The sequence below is a fragment of the Lactuca virosa genome, chromosome 5, assembly GCF_052849685.1.
Source record: "Lactuca virosa cultivar CGN04683 chromosome 5, Lactuca_virosa_CGN04683_v6, whole genome shotgun sequence".
Lineage (NCBI taxonomy): Eukaryota > Viridiplantae > Streptophyta > Magnoliopsida > Asterales > Asteraceae > Lactuca > Lactuca virosa.
Genome location: NC_136430.1, coordinates 44,694,734 through 44,720,306, shown reverse-complemented (window position 1 = coordinate 44,720,306; position 25,573 = coordinate 44,694,734). Strand labels below are relative to the sequence as shown.

Here is a 25,573-nt window from a genome sequence, read left to right as displayed (position 1 = left end):
ACAAGGAGGCAAAAAGTGTAGGATAATATCAATAGCCAACTCTTCGTCAAAGTTGACATTCAACTTCAGCAAGCGGTCCACATACCTTTGTATCCTTTGCAAGTGGGTCGTGATGGACTCTCCATCCTTCATTTTTGTTGTTATCATGGAGGAAACAATCTCGTACCTTTCTTGTCGAGCACTTTTGATGGTACCTTTCCATCAAGTATTGGTGCATCTCGAAAGGCCAGAAGTCCTCATAGGACCTCTGAAGCTGAGGAGTCATAGTAGCAAGCATGATGCACGACACCTTTGTCGCGTCATTCTCATGTGCCCTATACTCAGCCAGTTTCTCAGACGTAGCAGTTTCTTCATCAATCTCCTTTAGCACTTTATCGAGGACATATTCCTTTTCCTTATATCGAATGGCCATACAAATGTTACGAATCCAATCGTTAAACTTTGAGCCATCGAAGATTACCCTCCCACATAAGTTCATGAGGGAAAAAGAGCCAGAAGAGTTTGATCTAGAAGCGTTGTTTGAACTAGACATCTGAAAAAGAAGAACATGTTTTTATTAGATAGAAATTCCTTAATATAACACCCAAATGAAATATTAATGTTAGGACCCAAACACAATAATTCACAATTCAGAAAAGGGATGTCGTAATCTAATCGTAAATTATTAGAATGGAGGTAAATGACGATTTACCAATTTCACCACCCAAAAACGAAATCTTTTGAAAGAATTAAGTTTTATGAAATTCCTAGTTCTTTGAGATTCATTGAACTTTTCAATGGCATGTTTAATCTCGATTATGCCCTTCAAGTTTGTGACTGGGATACCGAGGATCACAAACAAGGTGTGAATAACCATGCAAATATGTGTGCTACTCTCGATGTCATGTACCACCTAATCAACGTGCCGGTTAGCCACACACGCTCCATTGATCTATAATAATTCTCGAGCTACCCTTCGCCACCCTTGTTATTCCAAATTAGTGTGTCGGTTAGCCACACACGCTCCACTAACGACTTTGCAAGGTGCAAAGTGCAATTGTAACATCCAAATTTTCGAGGCCAAAAATTTCATTTTAAATAAATACCTCATAACATAGTTTACCAAAACATTACCAAGGTCATGTCATTTTATAAAACTATAACAGCGTGTTCGAAAACCATCTCAACATAAGTAATATAAATCAGAGTACAATCCCAAAAACTCAATGCGGAAACCATATGTGTGTGTGATGCGCTGCTACACCGCCGACTCCTTCCCCTTAGACGAAGAGGTACCTGAAACCAAAACTGAAATTGTAAGCACAAAACTTAGTGAGTTCCCCCATCATACCACATACCAATCAACATACATATTGTCGGGCGATTTTGGGGTGCCCGACCTACCCATGTCAAGCCATTCTGGGGTGCTGACCTACCCATGTCAAGCCGTTCTGGGGTGCTGACCTACCCATGTCAGGCTATTCTGGGGCGCCGACCTACTCTCCGTTCTATCTCAACCGAACACGGGTAATATTTCACCCCTACCGCTAGCATATAATATCATATCATAATCATGTTGTCAGACATATCTGGGGTGTCCGACCTACCCGTTGGTCCTAGAGACCGAATCGGGGACTAGTCCCCTCCTACTGGTACTATCTCACATAACATAGCATACTAGCATACACACGTATCAAGCAATAGCAAACCAGACAATTATTACAAAGATAATCATCCCAACTTAAACAACTACTAGTGGGCTGGCCTTGGTGCCTTAGACCCACTTCTACTGGAAGGTAACTCACCTCGATGTCGTGCAGTGTCTGAACCGTCCTTGGCGTGTAAATCGACTCTCCTCGACTCCTCAATCCCTACACGACAACCCTTCTAAGTTATCAACTCGAATACGCAACCCCAACCAGGGTCAACCCAATTCAGTCAAAGTCAAATTTGGTCAAAGTCAACATCCATTTGACCTGACTCGCCGAGTTGGTCTACCAACTCGTCGAGTCCATACTCCTCTACCCACACCAATCCCCGACTCTAGTCGTCGAGTCTAGCAAGAACTCGACGGGTTCTCCTACAATCATACCATCGGGACCATCTTCATCCGACTCGCCGAGTTCATCCTTGAACTCGTCGAGTTCATCTCCCTCATAAGAATGCGTCCAGTCTATGACTCGCCGAGTTGTATGAACAACTCGTCGACTCCATCTTTAAAGATTGGGAGATTACCTTGGACTCGCCGAGTTTGCTCAAACACTCGTCGAGTCCCATGATTCCCAGGCCCCTTAAGAGCCTAAACAACTAAAGGACTTTCCACCCTATCATCTGGTCCATCAACAGAAAGGATTTGGTGGTCATTACACCCTGACTCGCCGAGTCCCAAGACCGAATCGCCGAGTCCAACCTTGACCATCACTATACAGTCGATTTAAATGGGTCTTAACACATCGAAACCATAGATCTGGCCTCCTAATGTCCATTTTACATGTAAAGTTCCAAGCTTGGTGCACATGCATGGGATCTTTGGCTCAAAAAGCTATAAAAGATGCTCTACAAGATGCATGGGGCTCTCATGGCCATAGAGTTGGCACCTTTATCCCATGAGACACCTCCAATGACCCAGATCTGAAGTCAAAACTCCATATAACCCTTCACAAATCCGAAAAAGGCTTAGAAAGCCCTAAATATACTCAAAATCCAAGCCCTAAGGATGAATAAACACATGGAAGACCAAGACAGGGGCATTTTACCTTGAATGAGCTGGAAATGGAACAAAAACATTGGGTCTCCAAGCCCCAACTCGACTCTCAATCTTCTTTCCTCTTCTCAAGCTTCACAATCCACCAAAATGCACCAAAATGGCCTTAGAACACTCACACAAGGCTAGGGTTTCGAGATAATGCTTTCTGGGAGTAATAGGGACTATGGAGGCTGAGATAAGTTGTTTAAATAGGGTGCAAACCCTCAAATTTAGGGTTTCACCCAAACAACACCAACTCGCCGAGTCAGTCTCCCGACTCGTCGAGTAGGTCACTTAAACTCCCTGTGGATCACGACTCTACTCGACGAGTTGGGCTACCAACTCGTCGAGTCCCAGAGAAAAATATAAGAAATACTTGAAAAGAAAGCATAACAGGGATCGGGTGTTACAAATCTCCCCCACTCATTTTAGACTTCGTCCTCGAAGTATGCTACTGGGTCCTGAAAAAGCTCGGGGTAATGTTCCCTCATCTCGTCCTCCGGCTCCCAGGTCCATTCCGACCCCTTGCGGTGCTGCCATTGCACCTTTACCAGCTCCACTCTCTTGTTCCTCAGATCCCTTGACTTCCTGTCAAGGATCACCACTGGCCGCTCGATGTAATTCAGGCTGTCATCAACCTGAATATCCTCTAAAGGCACCACTGCCGATTCGTCTACCAGACACTTCCGCAACTAGGAGACGTGAAAGGTGCTATGAATCTAACTGAGTTCGGTTGGCAGATCCAGCCTATACGCCACCTTGCCCACCCGGGCTACGACCCTGAAAGGTCCAATATACCTGGGGCCCAGCTTGCCCCATTTCCTGAATCGAATGACGCCTTTCCAAGGTGACACCTTCAGGAGGACCATGTCCCCAACCTGGAACTCCAGGTCTGATCGGCGCTTGTCGGCGTAAATTTTTTGCCGACTCTGACCAGTCTGAAGCCTACTCCTAACCTGTTGAATCCTCTCTATCATCTTGAGCACCACTTCGGTACTCGTCATGACCCTCTGTCCGACTTCACCCCAACATATCGGGGTCTTGCACTTACTCCCGTACAACATATCAAAGGGAGGACGATCGATACTCATGTGATAGCTATTGTTGTAGGAGAACTCAGCTAATGGAAGATAGGTATCCCAGCTACCACCGAAGTCTAGAACGCATGCCCGTAGCATATCCTCCAAAGTCTGGATGGTCCGCTCACTTCGACCATCCGTCTGCGAGTGGAACGTTGTACTGAAGTGCAGACGAGTACCCAACTCGTCGTGAAACTTCTTCCAGAACCTGGAAGTAAACCACACGTCTCGGTCTGAAATCATTGAAACTGGCACTCTGTGCCGAGCTACTACCTCTCGGATGTATATATCGGCCAACTTCTCGGCCGAGATGCTCTCCTGGATCGGTATGAAGTGGGCACTCTTGGTCAACCGATCCACGATGACCCAAATCGAATCCACTCCCCGTATAGTCCTGGGAAGCTTGGTGATGAAATCCATAATAATATCCTCCCATTTCCACATAGGAATGTCTAATGGCTGCATCTTGTCGTGTGGCCTCTGGTGCTCGGCCTTAACCTTCCTGCAGGTCAAGCACCGCTCCACATACCAGGCGACATCCCGCTTCATGCAGGGCCACCAATAATCAGGTCGAAGATCTCTGTACCTCTTCATCGCCCCGGGATGAATCGAGAATCGGGATTTGTGCGCCTCCTCCATCAGAACCTGACGCACACCCCCATAATAGGGGACCCATACCCTACGATGTAGAGTCAATAACCCTCGGTTGTCGTAGTCGAAGGAGGAAACCTGACCCACAATACGCTCGCTCTTCCGATGTTCCTCCTTCATGGCCTCCTGCTGGGCCTCCCGAATCTGCTCCAACAGCGAGGTCACAACTGTCATCTTCATACAGATGTCCCTGGTCGGCACTGCCTTGCGGCTTAGCACGTCGGCCACTACATTGGCCTTCCCCGGGTGGTAGAGGATCTCACAATCATAATCCTTTACCACATCAAGCCACCAACGCTGCCTCATATTCAGATTTGGCTAATCCATGAGATACCTCAGGCTCTTGTGGTCCGTGTAAATATTACAACGGACCCCATAGAGGTAATGACGCCAAATCTTGAGGGCGAAAACAATGGCCCCCAGCTCCAAATCATGCGTCGGATAGTTCGCCTCATGAGGCTTCAGCTGTCTTGAAGCGTAGGCAATAACATGCCCTCTCTACATCAATACCGTGCCCAAAACTGAGATGGACGCATCGCAATATACTACAAAATCCTCCATGCCCTCCGGCAGTGCTAAGATTGGCGCCTCGTACAATCTCTGCCTCAACGTCTCGAACGCGGCCTGCTGCTCAGGCCCCCAGCGAAAAACCATGGCTTTCCTCGTCAACAGGGTCAGGGGCACGACTATCTTGGAGAAGTCCTGAATGAATCCCTGATAATAGCCTGCCAGACCCAGAAAGCTCCGAATCTCAGATGGAGACCTCGGAACCTCCCATCTCATCACGGCCTCTACCTTGGCCGGGTCAACCGAAATCTCGTTCTGGTTGAAAAGGTGCCCAAGAAACTGCACCTCGCCCAACCAGAACTCACACTTGGAGAACTTAGCATACAAGCCCTCCCTCATCAATGTATCCAGAACCTCCCGTAAGTGCTCCTCATGCTTCTCTCGCGTCTTGGAATAAACCAAGATGTCATCGATGAAAACTATCATAGACCGATCCAACATCGGTCTACATACGTGGTTCATGAGATCCATGAACGCGGCAGGAGCATTGGTGAGCCCGAAGGGCATTGCCACAAACTCATAGTGACCATAACGTGTCCGAAAGGTAGTCTTCTGCACATCCTCCTCCCTGACCCTCATCTGATGATAACCTAAACGCAAATCAATCTTGGAGAACCAAGATGCTCCCTGCAGCTGGTCAAAGAGGTCATCAATCCTCGGGAGTGGGTAACGGTTCTTCACCGTTACCTTATTCAGCTCCCGATAATCTATACACATCTGATGCGACCCGTCCTTCTTCTTCACAAATAAAACTAGGGCTCCCCAGGGTGAACTGCTTGGTCTGATGAATCCCTTGTCTAGCAGCTCCTGCAGCTGTATAGACAGCTCCCGCATCTCAGGAGGAGCCAACCGATACGGTGCCTTGGCTATCGGAGCCGCACCAGGGACTAGGTCGATCCTGAACTCCACCTGTCGCTCTGGAGGTATCCCAGGCAGCTCCTCTGGGAATACATCCGCGAACTCTCGCACTACTGGCACATCGCCCATCGTCGCCTTACCCGTCTCCCGCGTATCCATAACATAGGCGACATATCCGGCGCAACCCTGCTGAAGATAGTGCCTAGCTTTCGCCGTTGAACACAAAGCTGGTCCTCGCTGTGGCCTCTCGCCCTGAATCACCAGCTCTCCCCCACTTGAGGTTCTGATCTGCACCAACTGTTGTGCGCAGTCGATCACCGCCCCTTTGGGGCTTAGCCAATCCATACCAATAATGACCTTGTTCCCCCGCAAAGGTATGGGAACCAAGTCTACCAGGTAACGCTCCTCGAACAACCTCAAAACACAATCTCTGTAAACCTCTGATGCTCGCACTGACCGGTCGTCCGCAATCTCGACCTCTAAAGGGCAATCCAACATGCCCGAGGACTCAGGAAACTTCTTGCTAAGTGCAAGAGAGACAAACGACCGGGTAGCACCCGAATCAAACAACACCTGAACTGGGATACCGTTCATATGGAACGATCCTAAACAGAGCATACTAATCACATATCAAAATCACAGTGACATAACATAAAAGATTAGAGAGAAGAAATCATACCCGTCACCACGTCGGGTGCGGCGCGTGCCTCCTCGGCTGTCAACTGAAACGCTCGGCTCCGCACCACTGGAGCCTCTTCCTTGACCTTCCGGCCATCCACAACTCGTGCTGTCGCTAGAGTAGGCGCCACCACTGGGGCTGCTGCTGACAATCTAGGGCAATTGGCCTTCTTATGGCCCCTCTGATTGCAATGGAAGCAAATTAGGTCTGATGTCTGAACCGTGGGGGCGGGGGCAGTACAATCCCTGCCAAAGTGCCCTGTCTTGCCGCACTTGTAGCAGCCCGACGATCCTGCCCTACAAGCTCCCTCATGCGGCCTGCCGCATTTCCTGCAGCAGCTCTGGCCCGGCTGGCCCTTCGACCTAACGTCGGATCCCTTGGGTTTCTTCCCTGAAACCCCCGTAACCTGCTCAGTCTCTGCCTTCCTCTTCCTGAGGTGCTCCAAATCGATCTCCCTCTCCCACGCCCTAGCAATCATGGACTCCAGGGTCGGGCAAGCTGAATAACTGACATACTCCCGGATATCAGCCCTCAACATATCATGGTAGCGGGTCTTCCGCATCTCTTCGTCCCCCGCATACTGAGGTACCAACAAGGACCTCTCCCTAAACTTGGCGGTGATCTCTGCACTGACTCCGTAGTCTGTCTCATATCCAGAAACTCCCTGGCCAGCTGCTGAAGCTCCACAGCTGGCGCAAACTCAGCCCTGAACCTGGTCACAAAATCTGACCAAGTCATAGCCTCGATGGCTGGGTCTCCCAACGAGTCACCAACTGACTCCCACCAATCCCTAGCTCTATCCTTCAAACATCCCGCAGCAAAGCGGACCTTCGACCCCTCCAGGAAGAAGCTCGTCAACTGCGCAGACTCGATGTCCGTGATCCATCTCCTGGCTGCAATGGGGTCCTTCACCCCATGAAAGTCTGGAGCACCACTCCCTCGAAAGTCCTTAAAGGACAGTGTGCACGTACCTGACTGGTTGGACGCCAAGTCACTCCTGAATGCTCGGAGGCGATCCTCCATCAGCTCAACAATCCCTTCCTTGATCGACCTGAATATAACCGGGGTCGCCTTAAGGATACCTCTCGTGATCTCGGACGCGATGAACTCGCATAACCCGTCATCGACCTGCTCGGACCCTGCACCCGAGCCTGATCCCGATCCTGATCCAGATCCTGAACCTCCTGCTCCATGTCGTGTACCACCATATTGGAAATAAACATGTAAACGTCAGGATCATACATATTCCCGAGAGGTCTCACACACTCTCCCAGTTTCCTGGTTCCATCTCGACCCTCCTTGACTCGAGTACGGATCCTCTGCTTTCAGTAGTACGGGTCCATACTACCTTCCACATCTATCCGTACTTTCCTCAAGGATTGCCTCAACTTCACCAAGTCCCCTTACCAATATCCCTTTCCAACTGATCTCATCCTAGGCTTTCCTAGGGCACCCTCCGACCTACTCTCCGCCATCAGCTGCACTTAGGGGTCCCTACCATCTTTCCCTAACTAGCTTGCGAATACTGTTACATATCCGCTTACTAGTTAGTTAAAGTTAGCCAGAACCCCTATAGCACAAAGCAAGCAGCATTCGTGCATTGAGTAACCGAATCAAGCATAACCTAATCAGGCAATCTCACCGCTAACTACAGCTCTATCATACGTCTCGATGAGCTCCTATAACAGGCATACAAGGCATCCTTCCTAGATCCTTAGCCCTATTCTAGCATGCAGTTCTCATAAACACATAACAGGCATACAAGGCATCCTCCTAGATCCTTAGCCCTAATCTAGCATGCAGTTCTCATAATCATATCATATAACATAACAAGTATGGGTATCTTGGGGAAAAATTACTTGAGCTCGGCCGGTCGCACGCATCACACACCTCGTTCTTTCTCAGAACTCTTTAACTTAGATTTCAGAAAAACTATTTTCTTGTAAAAATCTTTCAAGCCCTTGGTTTGAGTTCAGACACCCCCGAGGGTGTCTCCGAATCCCTCAAACCAAGGCTCTGATACCAACTTGTAACATCCAAATTTTCGAGGCCAAAAATTTCATTTTAAATAAATACTTCACAACATAGTTTACTAAAACATTACCAAGGTCATGTCATTTTAAAAAACTATAACAGCGTGTTCGAAAACCATCTCAACATAAGTAATATAAATCAGAGTACAATCCCAGAAACTCAATGCGGAAACCATATGTGTGTGTGTGTGATGCAATGCTACACCGCCGGCTCCTTCCCCTTTGATGAAGAGGTACCTGAAACCAAACCTGAAACTGTAAGCACAAGGCTTAGTGAGTTCCCCATCATACCACATACCAATCAACATACATATTGTCGGGCGATTCTGGGGTGCCCGACCTACCTATGTCAAGCCATTCTGGGGTGCTGACCTACCCATGTCAAGCCGTTATGGGGAGCTGACCTACCCATGTGATATGTGCATATTTAGCTATATATTTAGAATAGATTTTTATTATTTATTGGCTAATTATTTGCAATTTATGAACAAAAGGTGCTTAATTAGTTTAGAATTTCATTTTTCAGCAATCATAACATGCTCGAAAGGAAAATGAAGCGGAATTGGCGATTGGAAGCTTGGATCTTGGATTTTGAAGAAAGAAGGATGTTGCTGGACAGCTTGACCCCTCGTCAGTGTTTTGGCCATATCTCATTAACCGTAACTCCGATTGATGAGATTGCAAATGTTCTGAAAACTAGACACAATTTCGGACGACGTTCGTGTTTTGAGAAAATGTTGATTCCAAATGGACTCGACGAGTAGGCCATAAACTCGACGAGTTGGTTAGAAGTTTCGCGATTCTTGACTTTGACTTGCCGTACACGGGATTTTAAGTGATGGACTCGCCGAGTCAGTCACTGGACTCGCCGAGTAGCCCCTGTTTTCAATATATATATATATATATATATATATATATATATATATATATATATATATATATATATATATATATATATATATATATATATATATAAACACTTCTCATTCGAACCCTAACGAATGGGGGAAGCTATGGACGATTTTTAGAGGCCAGAAGGGTTCTTAGAAGCTGTGGTTTTCGAGGTTTCAACTTAGATTCCAATTTTGAGAAGATCAAAGGCAATTTAGGTTTACTCTTTACTTAATATTTTGTTTGAACTATGTGTAAACTATTAGATTTCGTTTTTGATAAACTTTCTGCTGTAATCATGAGCTAAAACTCATATCTTCTATTTAGGGTAGATGAATTTATGACTATGTGTTGATTTTTGTGGTTGGATTAATTGAAATTGGTGAGTTTGTTTTGTTAAGCTTGTTAAAGATCCTCATGTGTTAACAACAACTATTTTCTGTTAATAAATCAGTAATTAAGTTTTATGAACATCTCTTAGTTATCAATTCATATGATTTATGTGACCACATAGTTATATGTCTAGGAATAACGAATATGAAACTAGAATTAACTAGAAGATAGGTAAGTTAATACGTGAGCTTGTGTGATACACCATCAACAAGAGGTTAATTGAATCACCAATTCAATTAACCATTACAAGTCTTACTTAACCCGAATTAATTAACTAGGGAACTTATTAATTTAGACAACTGGCCACTGCTTGAATTAATTTGTTTTCTAAGGATTAGCAATAACGAACGTGAACCTAATCATCTCAATCGGTAGCCAATGAAAAGTTAATCTGATATATTTACCATAAAATCAACCATAGGATCAATTGATTCGAACTTAAACAAAAGTCCTTTTTATCATTGAATTTAGTTGCAATTTAATTGTTTAGGTGTTAGTTGCTTAATTAAGTGTTAGTTAAGTCTTAGTTGAGTTTCTAGTCTTGTAAAACTAGAGAAACCCCTTATATTTAAGTATTTGTTTTAGATAATATTAGTAATTAGTTTGATTTCCGTTCCCTGAGTTCGATACCCTACTTATTTAACTATACCACAATTGATAGGTACACTGTCTTTTGTGTGTTAAATTTACATTAGAAAAGTAGGATTAAGACTAGTTGGTTTCACACACATCACCATGTCAGGCTATTCTGGGGCGCCGACCTACCCTCCGTTCTATCTCAACCGAACACGGGGACTATTTCACCCCCTACCGCTAGCATATAATATCATATCATAATCATGTTGTCAGACATATCTGGGGTGTCCGACCTACCCGTTGGTCCTAGCGATCGAATCGGGGACTAGTCCCCTCCTACTGGTACTATCTCACATAACATAGCATACTAGCATACACACGTATCAAGCAATAGCAAACCAGACAATTATTACAAAGACAATCATCCCAACTTAAACAACTACTAGTGGGTTGGCCTTGGTGCCTTAGACCCAATTCTACTGGAAGGTAACTCACCTCGATGTCGTGCAGTGTCTGAACCGTCCTCGGCGTGTAAATCGACTCTCCTCGACTCCTCAATCCCTACACGACAACCCTTCTAAGTTATCAACTCGAATACGCAACCCCAACCAGGGTCAACCCAATTCAGTCAAAGTCAAATTTGGTCAAAGTCAACATCCAGTTGACCTGACTCGCCGAGTTGGTCTACCAACTCGTCGAGTCCATACTCCTCTACCCAAACCAATCCCCGACTCTAGTCTTCGAGTCTAGCAAGAACTCGACGGGTTCTCCTACAATCATACCATCGGGACCATCTTCATCCGACTCGCCGAGTTCATCCTTGAACTCGTCGAGTTCATCTCCCTCATAAGAATGCGTCCAGTCTATGACTCGCCGAGTTGTATGAACAACTCATCGACTCCATCTTTAAAGATTGGGAGATTGCCTTGGACTCGCCGAGTTTGCTCAAACACTCGTCGAGTCCCATGATTCCTAGGCCCCTTAAGAGCCTAAACAACTAAGGGACTTTCCACCCTATCATCTGGTCCATCAACAGAAAGGATTTGGTGGTCATTACACCCTGACTCGCCGAGTCCCAAGACCGAATCGCCGAGTCCAACCTTGACCATCACTATACAGTCGATTTAAATGGGTCTTAACACATCAAAACCATAGATCTGGCCTCCTAATGTCCATTTTACACGTAAAGTTCCAAGCTTGGTGCACATGCATGGGATCTTTGGCTCAAAAAGCTATAAAAGATGCTCTACAAGATGCATGGGGCTCTCATGGCCATAGAGTTGGCACCTTTATCCCATGAGACACCTCCAATGACCCAGATCTGAAGTCAAAACTCCATATAACCCTTCGCAAATCCGAAAAAGGCTTAGAAAGCCCTAAATATACTCAAAATCCAAGCCCTGAGGATGAATAAACACATGGAAGACCAAGACATGGGCATTTTACCTTGAATGAGCTGGAAATGGAACAAAAACATTGGGTCTCCAAGCCCCAACTCAACTCTCAATCTTCTTTCCTCTTCTCAAGCTTCACAATCCACCAAAATGCACCAAAATGGCTTTAGAACACTCACACAAGGCTAGGGTTTCGAGATAATGCTTTCTGGGAGTAATAGGGACTATGGAGGCTGAGATAAGTTGTTTAAATAAGGTGCAAACCCTCAAATTTAGGGTTTCACCCAAACAACACCTACTCGTCGAGTCAGTCTCCCAACTCGTCGAGTATGTCACTTAAACTCCACGCGGGTCACGACTCTACTCGACGAGTTAGGCTACCAACTCGTCGAGTCCCAGAGAAAAACATAAGAAATACTTGAAAAGAAAGCATACTAGGGATCGGGTGTTACAGCAATTTCATGGAATAGCATCATTTTCACATTTTTCCTAAAGTAACTAAGATTGGGAATTTTTGGAAAAACATTTAGTTACTTTCATAATTATCATTATACTTATTAATGAGAATTAATGTCCTATCCTACCCGTTCGGCTAACGACCCTCCACTAGTCAACGAAGCGGTGGGTGAGAGTGGACACCCATTCAATCGTCATTTTATAGGCAATCTTCTTATACCCCCCTTATAGACCAGCTTCGTGAATGAGGCCTATTAACGGTAAGATTGAATTATCTTACATATATATATATATATATATATATATATATATATATATATATATATATATATATATATATATATATATATATATAAGTATTAATCTTTTAATATTATAATAGTATAGGGGTTGAATTTTAAACTTTTAAAACTCTAGGGTTTAGAATTTAAACATTTCAAAATTAAAACTTTAATAAAATTTAAATTCCAAAACTTGGGGCAATTTTTGAAACTTTCCAAAACCTTTTAGATCAAATTTGAAAATTATTAAAATAATCATATAATTTATCTTTATCACATAATTTGACCTAATCCAATTAATTTGGTAAGATAAATACAAATCAAATTTTACAAATAATTATTTTATCTTATAATCTTGTAATTATCTTAAAATTTGAACATTATCTTTTAATTTGATTAGGATATTCTTTACCATAAGATAATAATTGGATTTTAATTTGGAAAATATTTTATGGTAATTATCCAAACCAAATTAGAGCAATAAAAATCTGAAATTCTGCTGTCAGATCCGATCTCACGTCGTGGCAGGCTTTGCCACGTCGTGAGCATGAAGCAGAACTAAAAATGAAAATTTTCCAGCTTTGAAAACTTTACTTTTGCATCATATAACAGAAAAACTACCCTAGGCTCTGATACCACTGATGGGTTTTGAGCATTACATCAATCTTATGGTGTACATGCAACCATAATGCTTTGGATCTAGTTTTTTCTCAAATTATCATGCAATATTATAATCATTCAAAGCATGAACCCTAACTAACAAGCTATTTTCGAAATTAACAACAAATAAAAAGTTAGATGATTACCTTTCTCTTGTAGCTTGCTTGATCTTGATCTTTGAAGAGCTTAGTACCTCAAGTGTGGTACCTCTAATACATCACAAACACCAAAACAATGGAGGATTATGAGTGAGAGGTGAGAAGAGCACTAAAATCGGCTAGGGTTTCTTTCTTAGAAGCATTGGCCAATTTTGGGAGTGCTAGGGGCTCCTTATATAGTTGAGCTGCTAGGGTTTTAGTCAAAACCCTAATCTGATTGCTTAAGCCTTAAGCAATCCAGTGGATCCTTCCAAAAGGCCCCTTATGGACGAATTCTTCTATGGGCTTCCATAGAATTCGTCCATCCCTTCTATTAGGAGTCCACAACTCATCTTGCAATTAACAGTTAATTACAATATTAGTCCCTGTAATTTAATCAGTCTCTTTTGATCACATATGTTACCATTGTCAATATCCATGGAAACCTTGGGATTAGACCCTATAAGCATTTCTTCTTCAGATGTGTCCTTAAGCATTTCTGCTTTAGCAACTACCAACATTTGGGCCAGATCAATTAGGGCCACATCAAGAGTCCTCATATGAAAGTTCTCAATGAACTGACCATATGACTTAGGAAGCGAGATAAGAACCAAATCAATGGCTTGCTCATTCGGGAATATGATACCCATTCTTTCCAATTTGTCATTGTACGATTTTATTTTCATAACATGTGCACACATAAAATTTCCATCTTCATATTTACATGCCATTAGGGCTTGAGTTGTTTCATATATTTCAATTCCAGGAAAATGGGACGTTGGGAGAGTCACATGAGGAAGAGGTGGAAGAGTTGAAGAAAGACGATATCCAATTCCACCCTTTCCTAAGGAAGGGAAAACAATTTCACCTTGACTCGAATGTGGAAGACCATTTCTATATGATTGATGAAAATTGTTTCCATAAGAACAAGGAAGACCATTTTTATCTTCATAAGACATCTAAAATATGGGAAAAGAGAGAATTCAAGTTAGCTGATTTTAATCCTTAATTATTAACCTAAAATTTAAATTATGGCTGGATACATATTTTCATTTTGTAATATGAAGAGGGATGTCGTAGTCATATCACAAAACTATTTTAGGTAGGTAGAAACATTTCACCAATTTCAATCATATGAAACTCCTACATCTTTTGAGATTTTTATTAAAACATCAATAGCATTTTTAATCTTGGATTATGCTCTTATCAATTGTGACTGTGATGCTGAGGATCACAATTAAGATGTGAATAACCATGCAAACCCGCTCAAACACCCCTGATCAGTTTATAATCTCCCATTGATGTGTTGGTTAACCACACACGCTCCATCAACAATTATAAACACGGGTTGTTTCATCATTTCATCTTTATAGTCCCACATTAATGTGTTAGTGAACCACACATGCTCCACTAACAACTCATAAAGAAATGATGTGCGTTTTCATGGATTAGCATACATTTCACATTTTTCCTAAAGTAACTAGAATGAGATTTTAAAAGAAGGTTACAATACATTATAAATTATAATTTTAATCTTGATTATGTCCTATCGAACCCATTCAGCTAACGACCCTCCACCACACAGGAGAGCGGTGGGTGAAAACGACATCCATTCAACGGTCATTTTATAGGTCGTTTCCTTATACCATCTTTATAGTATGGCTTCGTGAAAGAGGCTTACTAGCGATTCGACTGTTTCTTATACATATAGTAATTAACGTTTAATATATATATATATATATATATATATATACACGGTGTATTTTAAAACTTTTTAAAATATAAGGTTTAAAATTAATTATTAAACTTTTAATTAATTAAATTTTAACCAATTATGATTTAATCTTTATATTTTAATTAAACTTTTAATTAAATTAATTTAAATCACTTAGGGATTAAATAATTATTTTCAATTAAACTTTTAATTAAATAATTCAACTTTAATTCTATATCCTTCAAATTTTCGAAAAATAGGGGATAGTGTTACCAAATATAATTATTCAAATTTTAAGGTATTTAAAATAATAATTAAAGAAACTAGAAACCCTAGGAAACCCGCAGGCAATTTCGAAAATATGGGGTGGAGGCTAGGGTTTCAAGAAACCCTAGCCAAGTCGAAATTTTCAAAGGGATAGAGTTTATTTTCGATAAACCCTAAGTTTTGATCCATTCATATTATGCACAATCAATAGAAAACAATGGATTTGATACCACTGATGGGTTTTATTGGTTATCAAAAAACATGTACAGAAAATCTTAATACTTAAGTTCACATGCAAGTATGCAACCTATAAATGATCTATGTTTTTTCTAATTGATAGAAATAAACTATGAACATCAAGAACCCTAAAGGAAACCTATTATAATCGAAATATACATAGTATTAAGGTTAAATACCTTTGATTTGTTGTAGTAAGCAAATCATTTCGATCCCTTGTGTTTGTTGGTATTGGAAAGCTGGCACCAAAAGATGATGCCTCTAATGGCTCACACTCAAAACCAAAAACCCTAGAATGAGAAGAAGAGAGGAGATATGAGGGAAATTTCGTTCCTATGCATTTAGGTAATGTGGTTAACGAAAACTGCAAGCTATGGAGTCATATTTATAGTTTTGGTAACTTGCAAGCAAAGCAAGATTTGAATTAATTATATAATAGATTTAATCATAATTCAAATCATATCCTTTTATGCAACCAGGAGGCTTCCAAAAACCCTAGGAAACCTTCCAAAACTGTCCATTCCATCGAGGGTTCTAGAACTGTTTCTTTTGTTTAACTATTGAAACAATTAACTCACCCCTTGTACCCTTAATTAATTCCAATGAATTATAGATTAATTCTGATTGATAATTAATCAATTCTAATTGATTTCATATTAATTTATTAATCATAGTAATTAACAAATCAATTATTTATTTCCAATTAATATATATATCACATAATATATTAATAAATCATTTTCCCATAATTTCTAATTAGTTTATTAATCATATAATAATCTAATAAATTTTACTCCTATCTCCTAATATCATTTCTAGTTATTTATGGTCATAAGGGCAACCCAAAAAGGACTTTGCTTTTAACTACAAGAGTATACTAATTTAGTTATGAGCTTAGACACCTTAACCCAACAACTAGGTACTCCATCCATCCCAGATCAGACAAGATGTATCTATATTTAAGAACTCTTTATTGGTGGCCGAACATGAAGTCTGAAATTGTGACATACGTAAGTAAATGCCTAACATGTTCCAAGGTCAAGGAAGAACATCAACGACCCTCAAGATTATTACAACAACTGGAAATACCCGAGTAGAAGTGGGAGAAAATCACAATGTATTTTGTGACCAAATTTCCTAAGGCTACCAGTGGTTACGACACTATATCGGTAGTTGTCGATAGATTAACCAAGCTTGCCCACTTCCTACCAATAAAAGAGACAGATAAAATGGAGAAGCTGACCAAGGCGTACCCTAGAGAGATTTTCAGATTACATGGGGTACCACTATCTATTATCTCCGACAGAGATAACAGATTTACCTTCTAATTCTAGCAAAGTTTGCAAAAATCCCTTGGTACTCATCTGGATATGAGTACAACCTATCATCCTCAGACTGACGGTCAAAGCGAAAGGACAATCCAAACTCTTGAGGACATGTTCAGAGCATGTGTGATAGATTTCGAAAATATATGGGACACTCATCTTCCATTGATCGAGTTCTCATACAACAATTGCTATCACACGAGCATTAAGGTTGCACCGTTTGAAGCTTTGTACGGTCATAAATGACGATCTCCTATTTGTTGGGCGGAAGTTGGTGATACCTAACTAGCCAAGAAGTTCAAGGGAAATACCCTATGAACAGGCCCAAATATTATTCATGAGACAACTGAGAGGATATTGCAAATCCGCGAACGCATGAAGGGAGCACATGATCGTCAAAAGTGCTATGTTGATATAAGACACAAACCCCTTAAATTCTAAGTTTGAGATATGGTGATGCTTAAGGTCTCTCCTCGGAAAGGATTTATGAGGTTCGGAAAGCGGGGAAACTAAATCCTAGGTAAATAGGACCGTTTGAAATCCTCAACCAGATTGGTCCAGTGGCCTATCGACTTAGGTTACCCCAAGAGCTCAATGGCATGCATGACGTCTTTCCTGTGTCTAATCTTAAGAAGTGTGTCTCCGACGATACACTTGTCATTCCACTTAACGAAATTCAAATCAACCTTTAACTGAACTTCATCGAGGAACCAGTCGAAATTATGGATAGAGAGGTCAAACGAATCAAACATAGTCGGATTCCCATAGTCAAGGTATGATGGAACTCTAAGCAAGGACTTGAGTATACATGGGAATGAGAAGACCAAATGAAAAACAAGTACCCTCACTTGTTCGAAGGAATCCCGCCGATAAAATAAAATTTTGACATGAATTTTCTAAAATGGGGGGGGGATGTGACAACTAAGAAAATTTTATGTCACCAACCACGGTTAGGATCTAGTGGGGAAAGATAATTTAATAGCTTAGTGTTATAATGTTTGATTTTACGAAAAAATATAATCAAATACATTGTTACATTTAGAAATAATTCGACGTTTAGACTAAAAAATAAGCATCCAAAAAGTTGTATCGTCTTTTAAAGCGGTTAATATATTCGGAAAGTACTCGTAAACATGATCCCAATGATATAAAATTGGTAAAAGTATGACTCTGATTGGAGGAGTTATAATTTTTGTAAAAAGTAAAATCAACCGCGTAATAATAATTACTACTTCGAAACGTTACATAGAGATTGGTTAAGTTTTGACTAAAGTTATAACAATGAGAATCATAGTACTCATTGAGATAAGAACTTTAGGAAAAAGACTGCCAAAAATGGGATCCGTATGAGAGAGATACGATTTTTTTTAAATCCTTTATTTTTACCCTCGTTAAGCAAAAGGATGCAAGTCAAAACTAGCCAAAACAACCTAAAGGAAAGTTGTAGTACTAGTTTAGACCATCACATAGATATAAATGGGGTAAAGATCGGAGCTCATACGCTTAAAATATAGATTTTTCAAAATCTTTTCTGTGCGCGCGAGGTGCGCGCCATTCTCCGACATGCATTTGACACCAAATTCGATCAAATTGCAAGTGACGTGGTCCAAGGATAGAGTGACACGTGGCGACTCCCTGGTGGAGCTCATACGTAGATATTTGCACGGCACGCACACCAAAACCTCAACTATATACAGCATGGTAAATAACTCCATTCTGCATCTCTCAATCACTTCTCTCTTACTCCCTCTTGGAGTTGTTGCAATCACGAGGCCATAACGAAGTCTCGAGCCCGAATCAACCCTACATCAACCTTCTCATGCGTCGATGGTGAGTTCACGACCCCACTTTTATGGTTTTAAAAGATTTTGCTTGGTGAGGGGGGGATGCATGCTTATCAAATTGCTTTATCAAAATATATTTTTGCAAATATATCAGTAGTTTATGTAAAACATGAAACGATAGGATAATATGTCAGTGCAAACTTTGCCTAGTCATAAGCAATAATATTATTTCTAATCGTTATGCTACCCGATATACTACGAAAAGATTATACCTAGATGTTATGATGGCCGATTTCCTAGGATAACTTAGTATCTAGATGTAATGTTGACCAAAATTTAGGATATGCATTATACTTAGTTGTTACTCTGCTCTAATATCCTTTTATCTAGATAATCGTAATTATTGTATATATATGATAAAATAATATATATATATATATATATATATATATATATATATATATATAAGGTGATAATTATGAAAGAAATCGTAAGGTGGTTAGACAGGGTACTTAAACTGTACCATAACCTATCAAATAATATCTATAAAACGTTAATTATTGTATATAAGGTTTAGTATATATGAATAATTATGTAAAGAAATTGGTATCAATGAAAGACTAAGTAAGGAAAAGATAAAACGATAATCATACTTAAAATTAAATAAATACGTGTTAGTGAGATGTTGTTATTCATCATATAGCCTAATTAAATTCAGCTAACCCCGAACCTATAATCGTTAATCTTGCGAGAGCCAGAAAGATATGTATAGATCTATACGAGGCTGACACATCTACCTTTGATTGCTAGCTGAAATCCCGACATGATAACTTTCTTAAGTATAAAAGTAATAATATTCGTCATCCGATGAAGCGTCGTGTGAGGTATTTATCAGTCAACATCATCGATTATAAGGGCTCATGGTAATACTGTTCGGAAAATCTTAACTTAAACTGCCTAGAGGGACGCCTTCAAGTCGTTATATGATTCAATTTGATAAAGATTATAAATATTATGATAAGTAATACATCATAAAGGACAGAAAGGTTTTTAAAACATGAATAATTTTCGATCAAATAAAATTATAAAACAGAAACTATAAAATATGTGAACTCACCAACTTTATGTTGACGTTTTCAAAATACATGTATTCTCAGGAAGATGAGTGTGAGGAGTAGTTGTGGAAGGCAGGAAGTCATCAAGAACTTGTTGGAAGTCATTTACGTTTGTTTTATGATTAGTTATAAATAGGAAGTGTGCTTGAACTTCGAACAATATAACCCGTAAATAATTTATAATAAATAAAAGTAATGTTTGTGTTATACTGTTGTGTATTGTTCACTATACTTATCACCGTGATCCAATGTCCCTACGTCGCACATCCTGGAGTTTCTGCAGTCGGTCGGGGGTGTGACATCCAAGTGTATTTTTGGATCCGAGAGGTGTAATCCTTGGGTCACATTTTTTTTCTTGCCACGAAGAAAAATGTATTATTAATATGTGAATATAAAGGTACTTATATTTTCGTGTTTACCACCCCGGCCTCCACAACCACCACGGCCACAATCACTACTACCCATGACACCGCTACCACCGCCGCCACCAAACGTAATATTCATATATGAATAATCACATGAGAATATTCATATATAAATAATCACTTGAGAATAGACACATACTTATTCATATATAATGTCCATCATCATTACCAACACCTCCTCCACTGCCAATGCCACCGCCACCTTCACTTCAACCACCTCCGCCACCAACCGCCATATTCATATATGCATAATTACGTGTGAATAGACACAAACTTAGTTATATATAATATACTTATATGTATGCGTGTGTGTGTGCGTGTATATATATATATATATATATATATATATATATATATATATATATATATATATATATATATATATATATATATATATATATATATATATGTGTGTGTGTGTGTGTGTCTGTGTGTGTGTGTGTGAATATTATTTGTTTTGTCGTATTGGTATGCTGAAACGCTTATGCGGCAGATTTGAAATATGTGGCTAAGATTTGTTCTCACGTTCTTGATTTTATAATTTTTATCATTTGAACATTCTCATATATATATATATATATATATATATATATATATATATATATATATATATATATATATCTTACTATATATAAATTATATTAGTCATATCTTGAATTTTAAGAGGTACAAGATACAAAGTTTTTTGTACAAATCAATTATGCATAACAAAACCATTAATACTTACCAAAATTTTGAAAACTTGAATTAAGGAAGGTTATTAAAAAAATAATTTGGAGCAAAATAACAATTTTAAAATATTAAATTCATTAATATAAGTTAATTTATATTTCTTAAACTATATACACATAATAATTAATTTACATTAAATGTATAAACATACAATATAAATATAAGTTCTAAACATTAATATTTTAATTAAAAGTGGTAATTTTTCTTATTACATAATAAATAATAACAAAATCTAATAATTATTTTCCCATAAGAAAACTATTCGCCAAAAAAACTATTTATCGCCTCTGCTTTGCGCGGACACATATCTACTATATATATATATATATATATATATATATATATATATATATATATATATATATATATATATATATATATATATATACACACACACACACATACACACACTTATTCATATATGAATATACTTATATATTTATATGATAATATAAAGGTATGTATATTCTTGTGTTTACAAGTCGCGCCATCGCAACCACCACTTTGATAACCATTGCTACCCCTGTCACTGTCACCACCTCCGCCACCAACGGTCATATTCATATATAAATAATCATTTGAAGACACATACTTATTCATATATGAATAAGTATATACTTATTCATATATGAATGTCTGTCATCGTTACCAACACCTCCCCCACTGCCAATGCCACCACCACCACCTCCGCCATCAACTACTATATTCATATATGAATAATTACGTTTGAATAGACACAAACTTAGTTATATATAATATACTTATATGTATGTATGCGTGTGTGACCCAAATTTGTTCTCTCATTCTCGATTTTATAATTGTTATCATTTGAACATTCTTTTATATATATAACATTTGAAGACACATACTTATTCATATATGAATGTATGTTATCGTTACCAACACCTCCCCCACTGCCAATGCCAGCACACCACCTCCGCCATCAACCACTATATTCATATATGATTAATTACGTGTGAATAGACAAAAACTTAGTTATATATAATATACTTATATGTATGTATGTGTGTGTGGCCCAAATTTGTTCTCTCATTCTCGATTTTATAATTGTTATCATTTGAACATTCTTTTATATATATATATATATATATATATATATATATATATATATATATATATATATATAAAGTTCATCATAAATGTAAAACTTAAAATTGAATTCTTTGTCTTTTATTAATAAAATGGTAATAAATAAAAAACCCTTTAGCTAAATAACCCACCCATATTGTTCCCTTTTTGTGTTAACCTTTATCAAGTTTCATCAAATTCCTTTTTATTTAATACTGATTATATTTAAAATAATTAGCCTTATGAAATCTCTATTTTAATATTTTGTTATTATTTAAAGTAAATACAATAACTTTTGAGTTAACATAAAACAAGTACATCATTTTTTGCCCTCGTTCAGTATTCCTGATTTGTCCAGCAGTGACACAACATTTTTTATTTGTGTTTACTATAAATATGTTATTTCTATTGTACTATTGATTAAATTATATTATTTATAATATGTACTTAATTAAAAATTTGGTTTTATATATATATATATATATATATATATATATATATATATATATATATATATATATATATATATATATATATATATATATATATATATATATATATATATATATAGGCTTAGGTTATTCTATTAAAAGTAATTATTGTGTTATTGTATGCATAAATGTGGGCCAATCAATTTTACTTATTTTAAGTAAGTGATTATTATATATTATTGAATTAAATATAAATCAAATATACCATCTATTCTAAGTAGAAGGGTATTTTAGTCAATTAATATAAATTTAATAACGGAAATTTGCATATTTTAAGGAAAATTGCATATTTTAAGAGAAAATAGATTCTATTAATTTTAAAAATCTGATTGTATGGATGATAATTCCCGTAATTCGTAACATTCTGACGGAATATGTTTATCAATATATTGAAAAATAACAAATATGATTGAACCATACAAGAATACACATTCTGACATAATATATATTTTGATTTAATGAACTTTTTGAAGAATAACAAAATTTTGGATACAAGTTAAAAAAAATTTCATTACATTCTTAGAAAAGAAAAAAAATTATATACTATAGAATGTTACATTTATTAATAACAAAGAAATACAATATATAAATCATTCTACCAGATTATACTATTACATATATTTTTTTCATTATTTTGTACATTATTCTGCTGGAATAAACCATTCTTTTTGGAAGATTGGTGGTTATTGTTCATCTTCATCCCATACAATGTTTATCTTCAAGATTTTATTCTGACAGAATCGGAATTCAAGATTTCATTCCAGTAGAATGTTGTAAGATCTTCATGCCTATTAAACCCAGAAGAACCTCTACCTGCCACCTCATTCACATGACTCAGTCTCTGAGTAACTTCAGCCTATAAAAAAAATTAATGAGTAGAAAATCAAAATTTATATATACATTATAATTTTTTTATTTTTTATTTTTTAAATTATGCATTGCATACCATGCATTGGTCACAAACTCGAACTTGTTGAGCATTTTCCTCTGTTGTGAGAGCAATTCTACCTTGAGTACACTTATCACAAAAAATATCACCACAATTTCTACAGTGATGCTACAAAGCAAAAGAGAAAACAAAACAATAATAAATAAATAATCCTCATTAAGAATTAAGAATTGAAATTAAACAAACAGACTAACCCTTCGCACAAAAGCTCCAAAATATGTTTTACAAGTTGTGCATTTAGTAGATGCTTCATCTGGAACCTACATACAAAATCAGATTCAATTCCAAATATTTTTATTTGACAATTGACACCATTAATAGAATTCCAATACAATTCAGATTTAAGAAGATTAAACTAACCCAGTGATCTTTTTCTTCATTTCCATGCTTAATCAAGTTTTTCCAATCAGGGAAGACTTTCTTCTTTTCAGTTGGTTGTTCAGAGATTGTTACTTCTTCCATCTCCTTGAGCTGAATCATTAAAAGAAGAACCATGAATATGCAAGAAAAAAGTTTATGAATCATAGAGAATATGGAAGCATAGTAGTACTCCAGAACCTGAATGCTTGCAGCAGCTACCATGTCAAGGATATTGGTTGTGGTATAACTGTTTGACTTTAGTCTAACACGTCTTTCATCAACATCAATGGAAGTTTTGGTCCAGAAAACAAATACATTTGAATCCATTACCTATAAGGAAAGAAAGAATTTAGAGTCGTATTTCAGAGATTTTAAACTTTAACAAGAAATTAATTTGATGCAACATACTTACCTCCCATCTTGTTACAGATTCAAGGGAATAGAGTTTCAGTGTTCGGTTTGTTGCAGGATCAAGCATCCGAATACCATCTAAACCAATCTGCAGAGATAAGATTGAGTTGAGTTTCTTTAAATACTATGTAATCATATGATCAAGAATTTGTGAAATGTATAAAACAAACCTGACATAGCACATCCATGTCTCCCTGAACTCCACCCCCTTCAGAGAGAAGAATTACACAGAATTTCTGCACTCCGCTTTTCACATCTTCATTCACATGGACTTTTGGTGTAGCTTTTACAATCTTCGCATCATCCAATGATGAAATTGAACTCCTCTGCGTATTCCCGCCACCAGAACCAAAAGTTATAGGTCTTCCGTAATCATCAAACAGAAATTGGATGAGATCTGAGTATGAAATTGGTCCACCTTTAGAGTAAGAATCGATCTCTTTTTTTTGCTTGTTCCACCATTGATAAAGCAGCAGAAACCCCTAAGGTCGACGACAGCTCTCGTTGCCTCTTCCCTGTTCTTCGGACCGTTCGAACAACGGAGGTGCTCACCTCCTTACGACTTCAGCCACCGAGAATCGACAACAGCTTGCTGGTTCGTTCTTCTTCATCCTTCGGTCTAGCCAAACCCCCTAGGTCCTCACGTTTTCCTTTCCTTCGTTCTCGTCGACCCGGAGAATCCTTCCTCTTCGCAAATCGAAAGACGAAGCGCACCTGCAAAAGGGAGGAAGATTGATCAGATCAGTAGGCCCTTTATAAAAGGGGGGAATTAGGTTAAATTCAACGTAACTAGCAAAATTATAGGGAGTATTTGTGGAAGTTATTTCTCAAATTACCTATTTACCCTTATTGATTTATTTAATTATTGTTTTTTTTTATTTTTTGATTGGTCCACAATCATGCATACAATAATACAATACTTAGTTAAAACACCTAAACCTATCTTTCTCTCTCTCTCTCTCTCTCTCTCTCTATATATATATATATATATATATATATATATATATATATATATATATATATATATATATATATATATAGATTACCAAATATGGTTTGTGAGGAAGAGTTAATATTATTTGGTGTTGCCAATGATTCCTAACTCAGCTAGGATGAGGTCAGGAGTGTTTCACCATACATTCACTCGTTATGGGTTTGAATCGTGGAGGTTTCACTTCTGATGGAGATTAACAAGGAGGAGTCTTGGGGTTGAGTCAAAGGAGCATCATATGTGGGTGCAAAAAAAACCACATAGATGGTGGAAAGCCCGTCACGGAGATTCGCTCAGGCCGAT

The 25,573-nt window shown here is 38.4% G+C and overlaps 1 protein-coding gene across 1 annotated transcript; it reads right to left on the bottom strand.

The window, feature by feature from the left end:
- Positions 1 to 23,277: 23,277 nt before the first annotated feature.
- LOC145111196 (protein FREE1-like) lies at positions 23,278 to 24,890 on the bottom strand. Its single transcript, XM_079047490.1, has 8 exons — positions 24,840 to 24,890; positions 24,450 to 24,728; positions 24,281 to 24,367; positions 24,067 to 24,198; positions 23,869 to 23,979; positions 23,703 to 23,768; positions 23,506 to 23,616; positions 23,278 to 23,415 (listed from the first exon to the last, which is right to left on the bottom strand). Exons 1-8 carry the CDS (start codon positions 24,888 to 24,890, stop codon positions 23,278 to 23,280), a joined length of 975 nt encoding a protein of 324 aa, XP_078903616.1.
- Between the last annotated feature and the right edge of the window lie 683 nt (positions 24,891 to 25,573).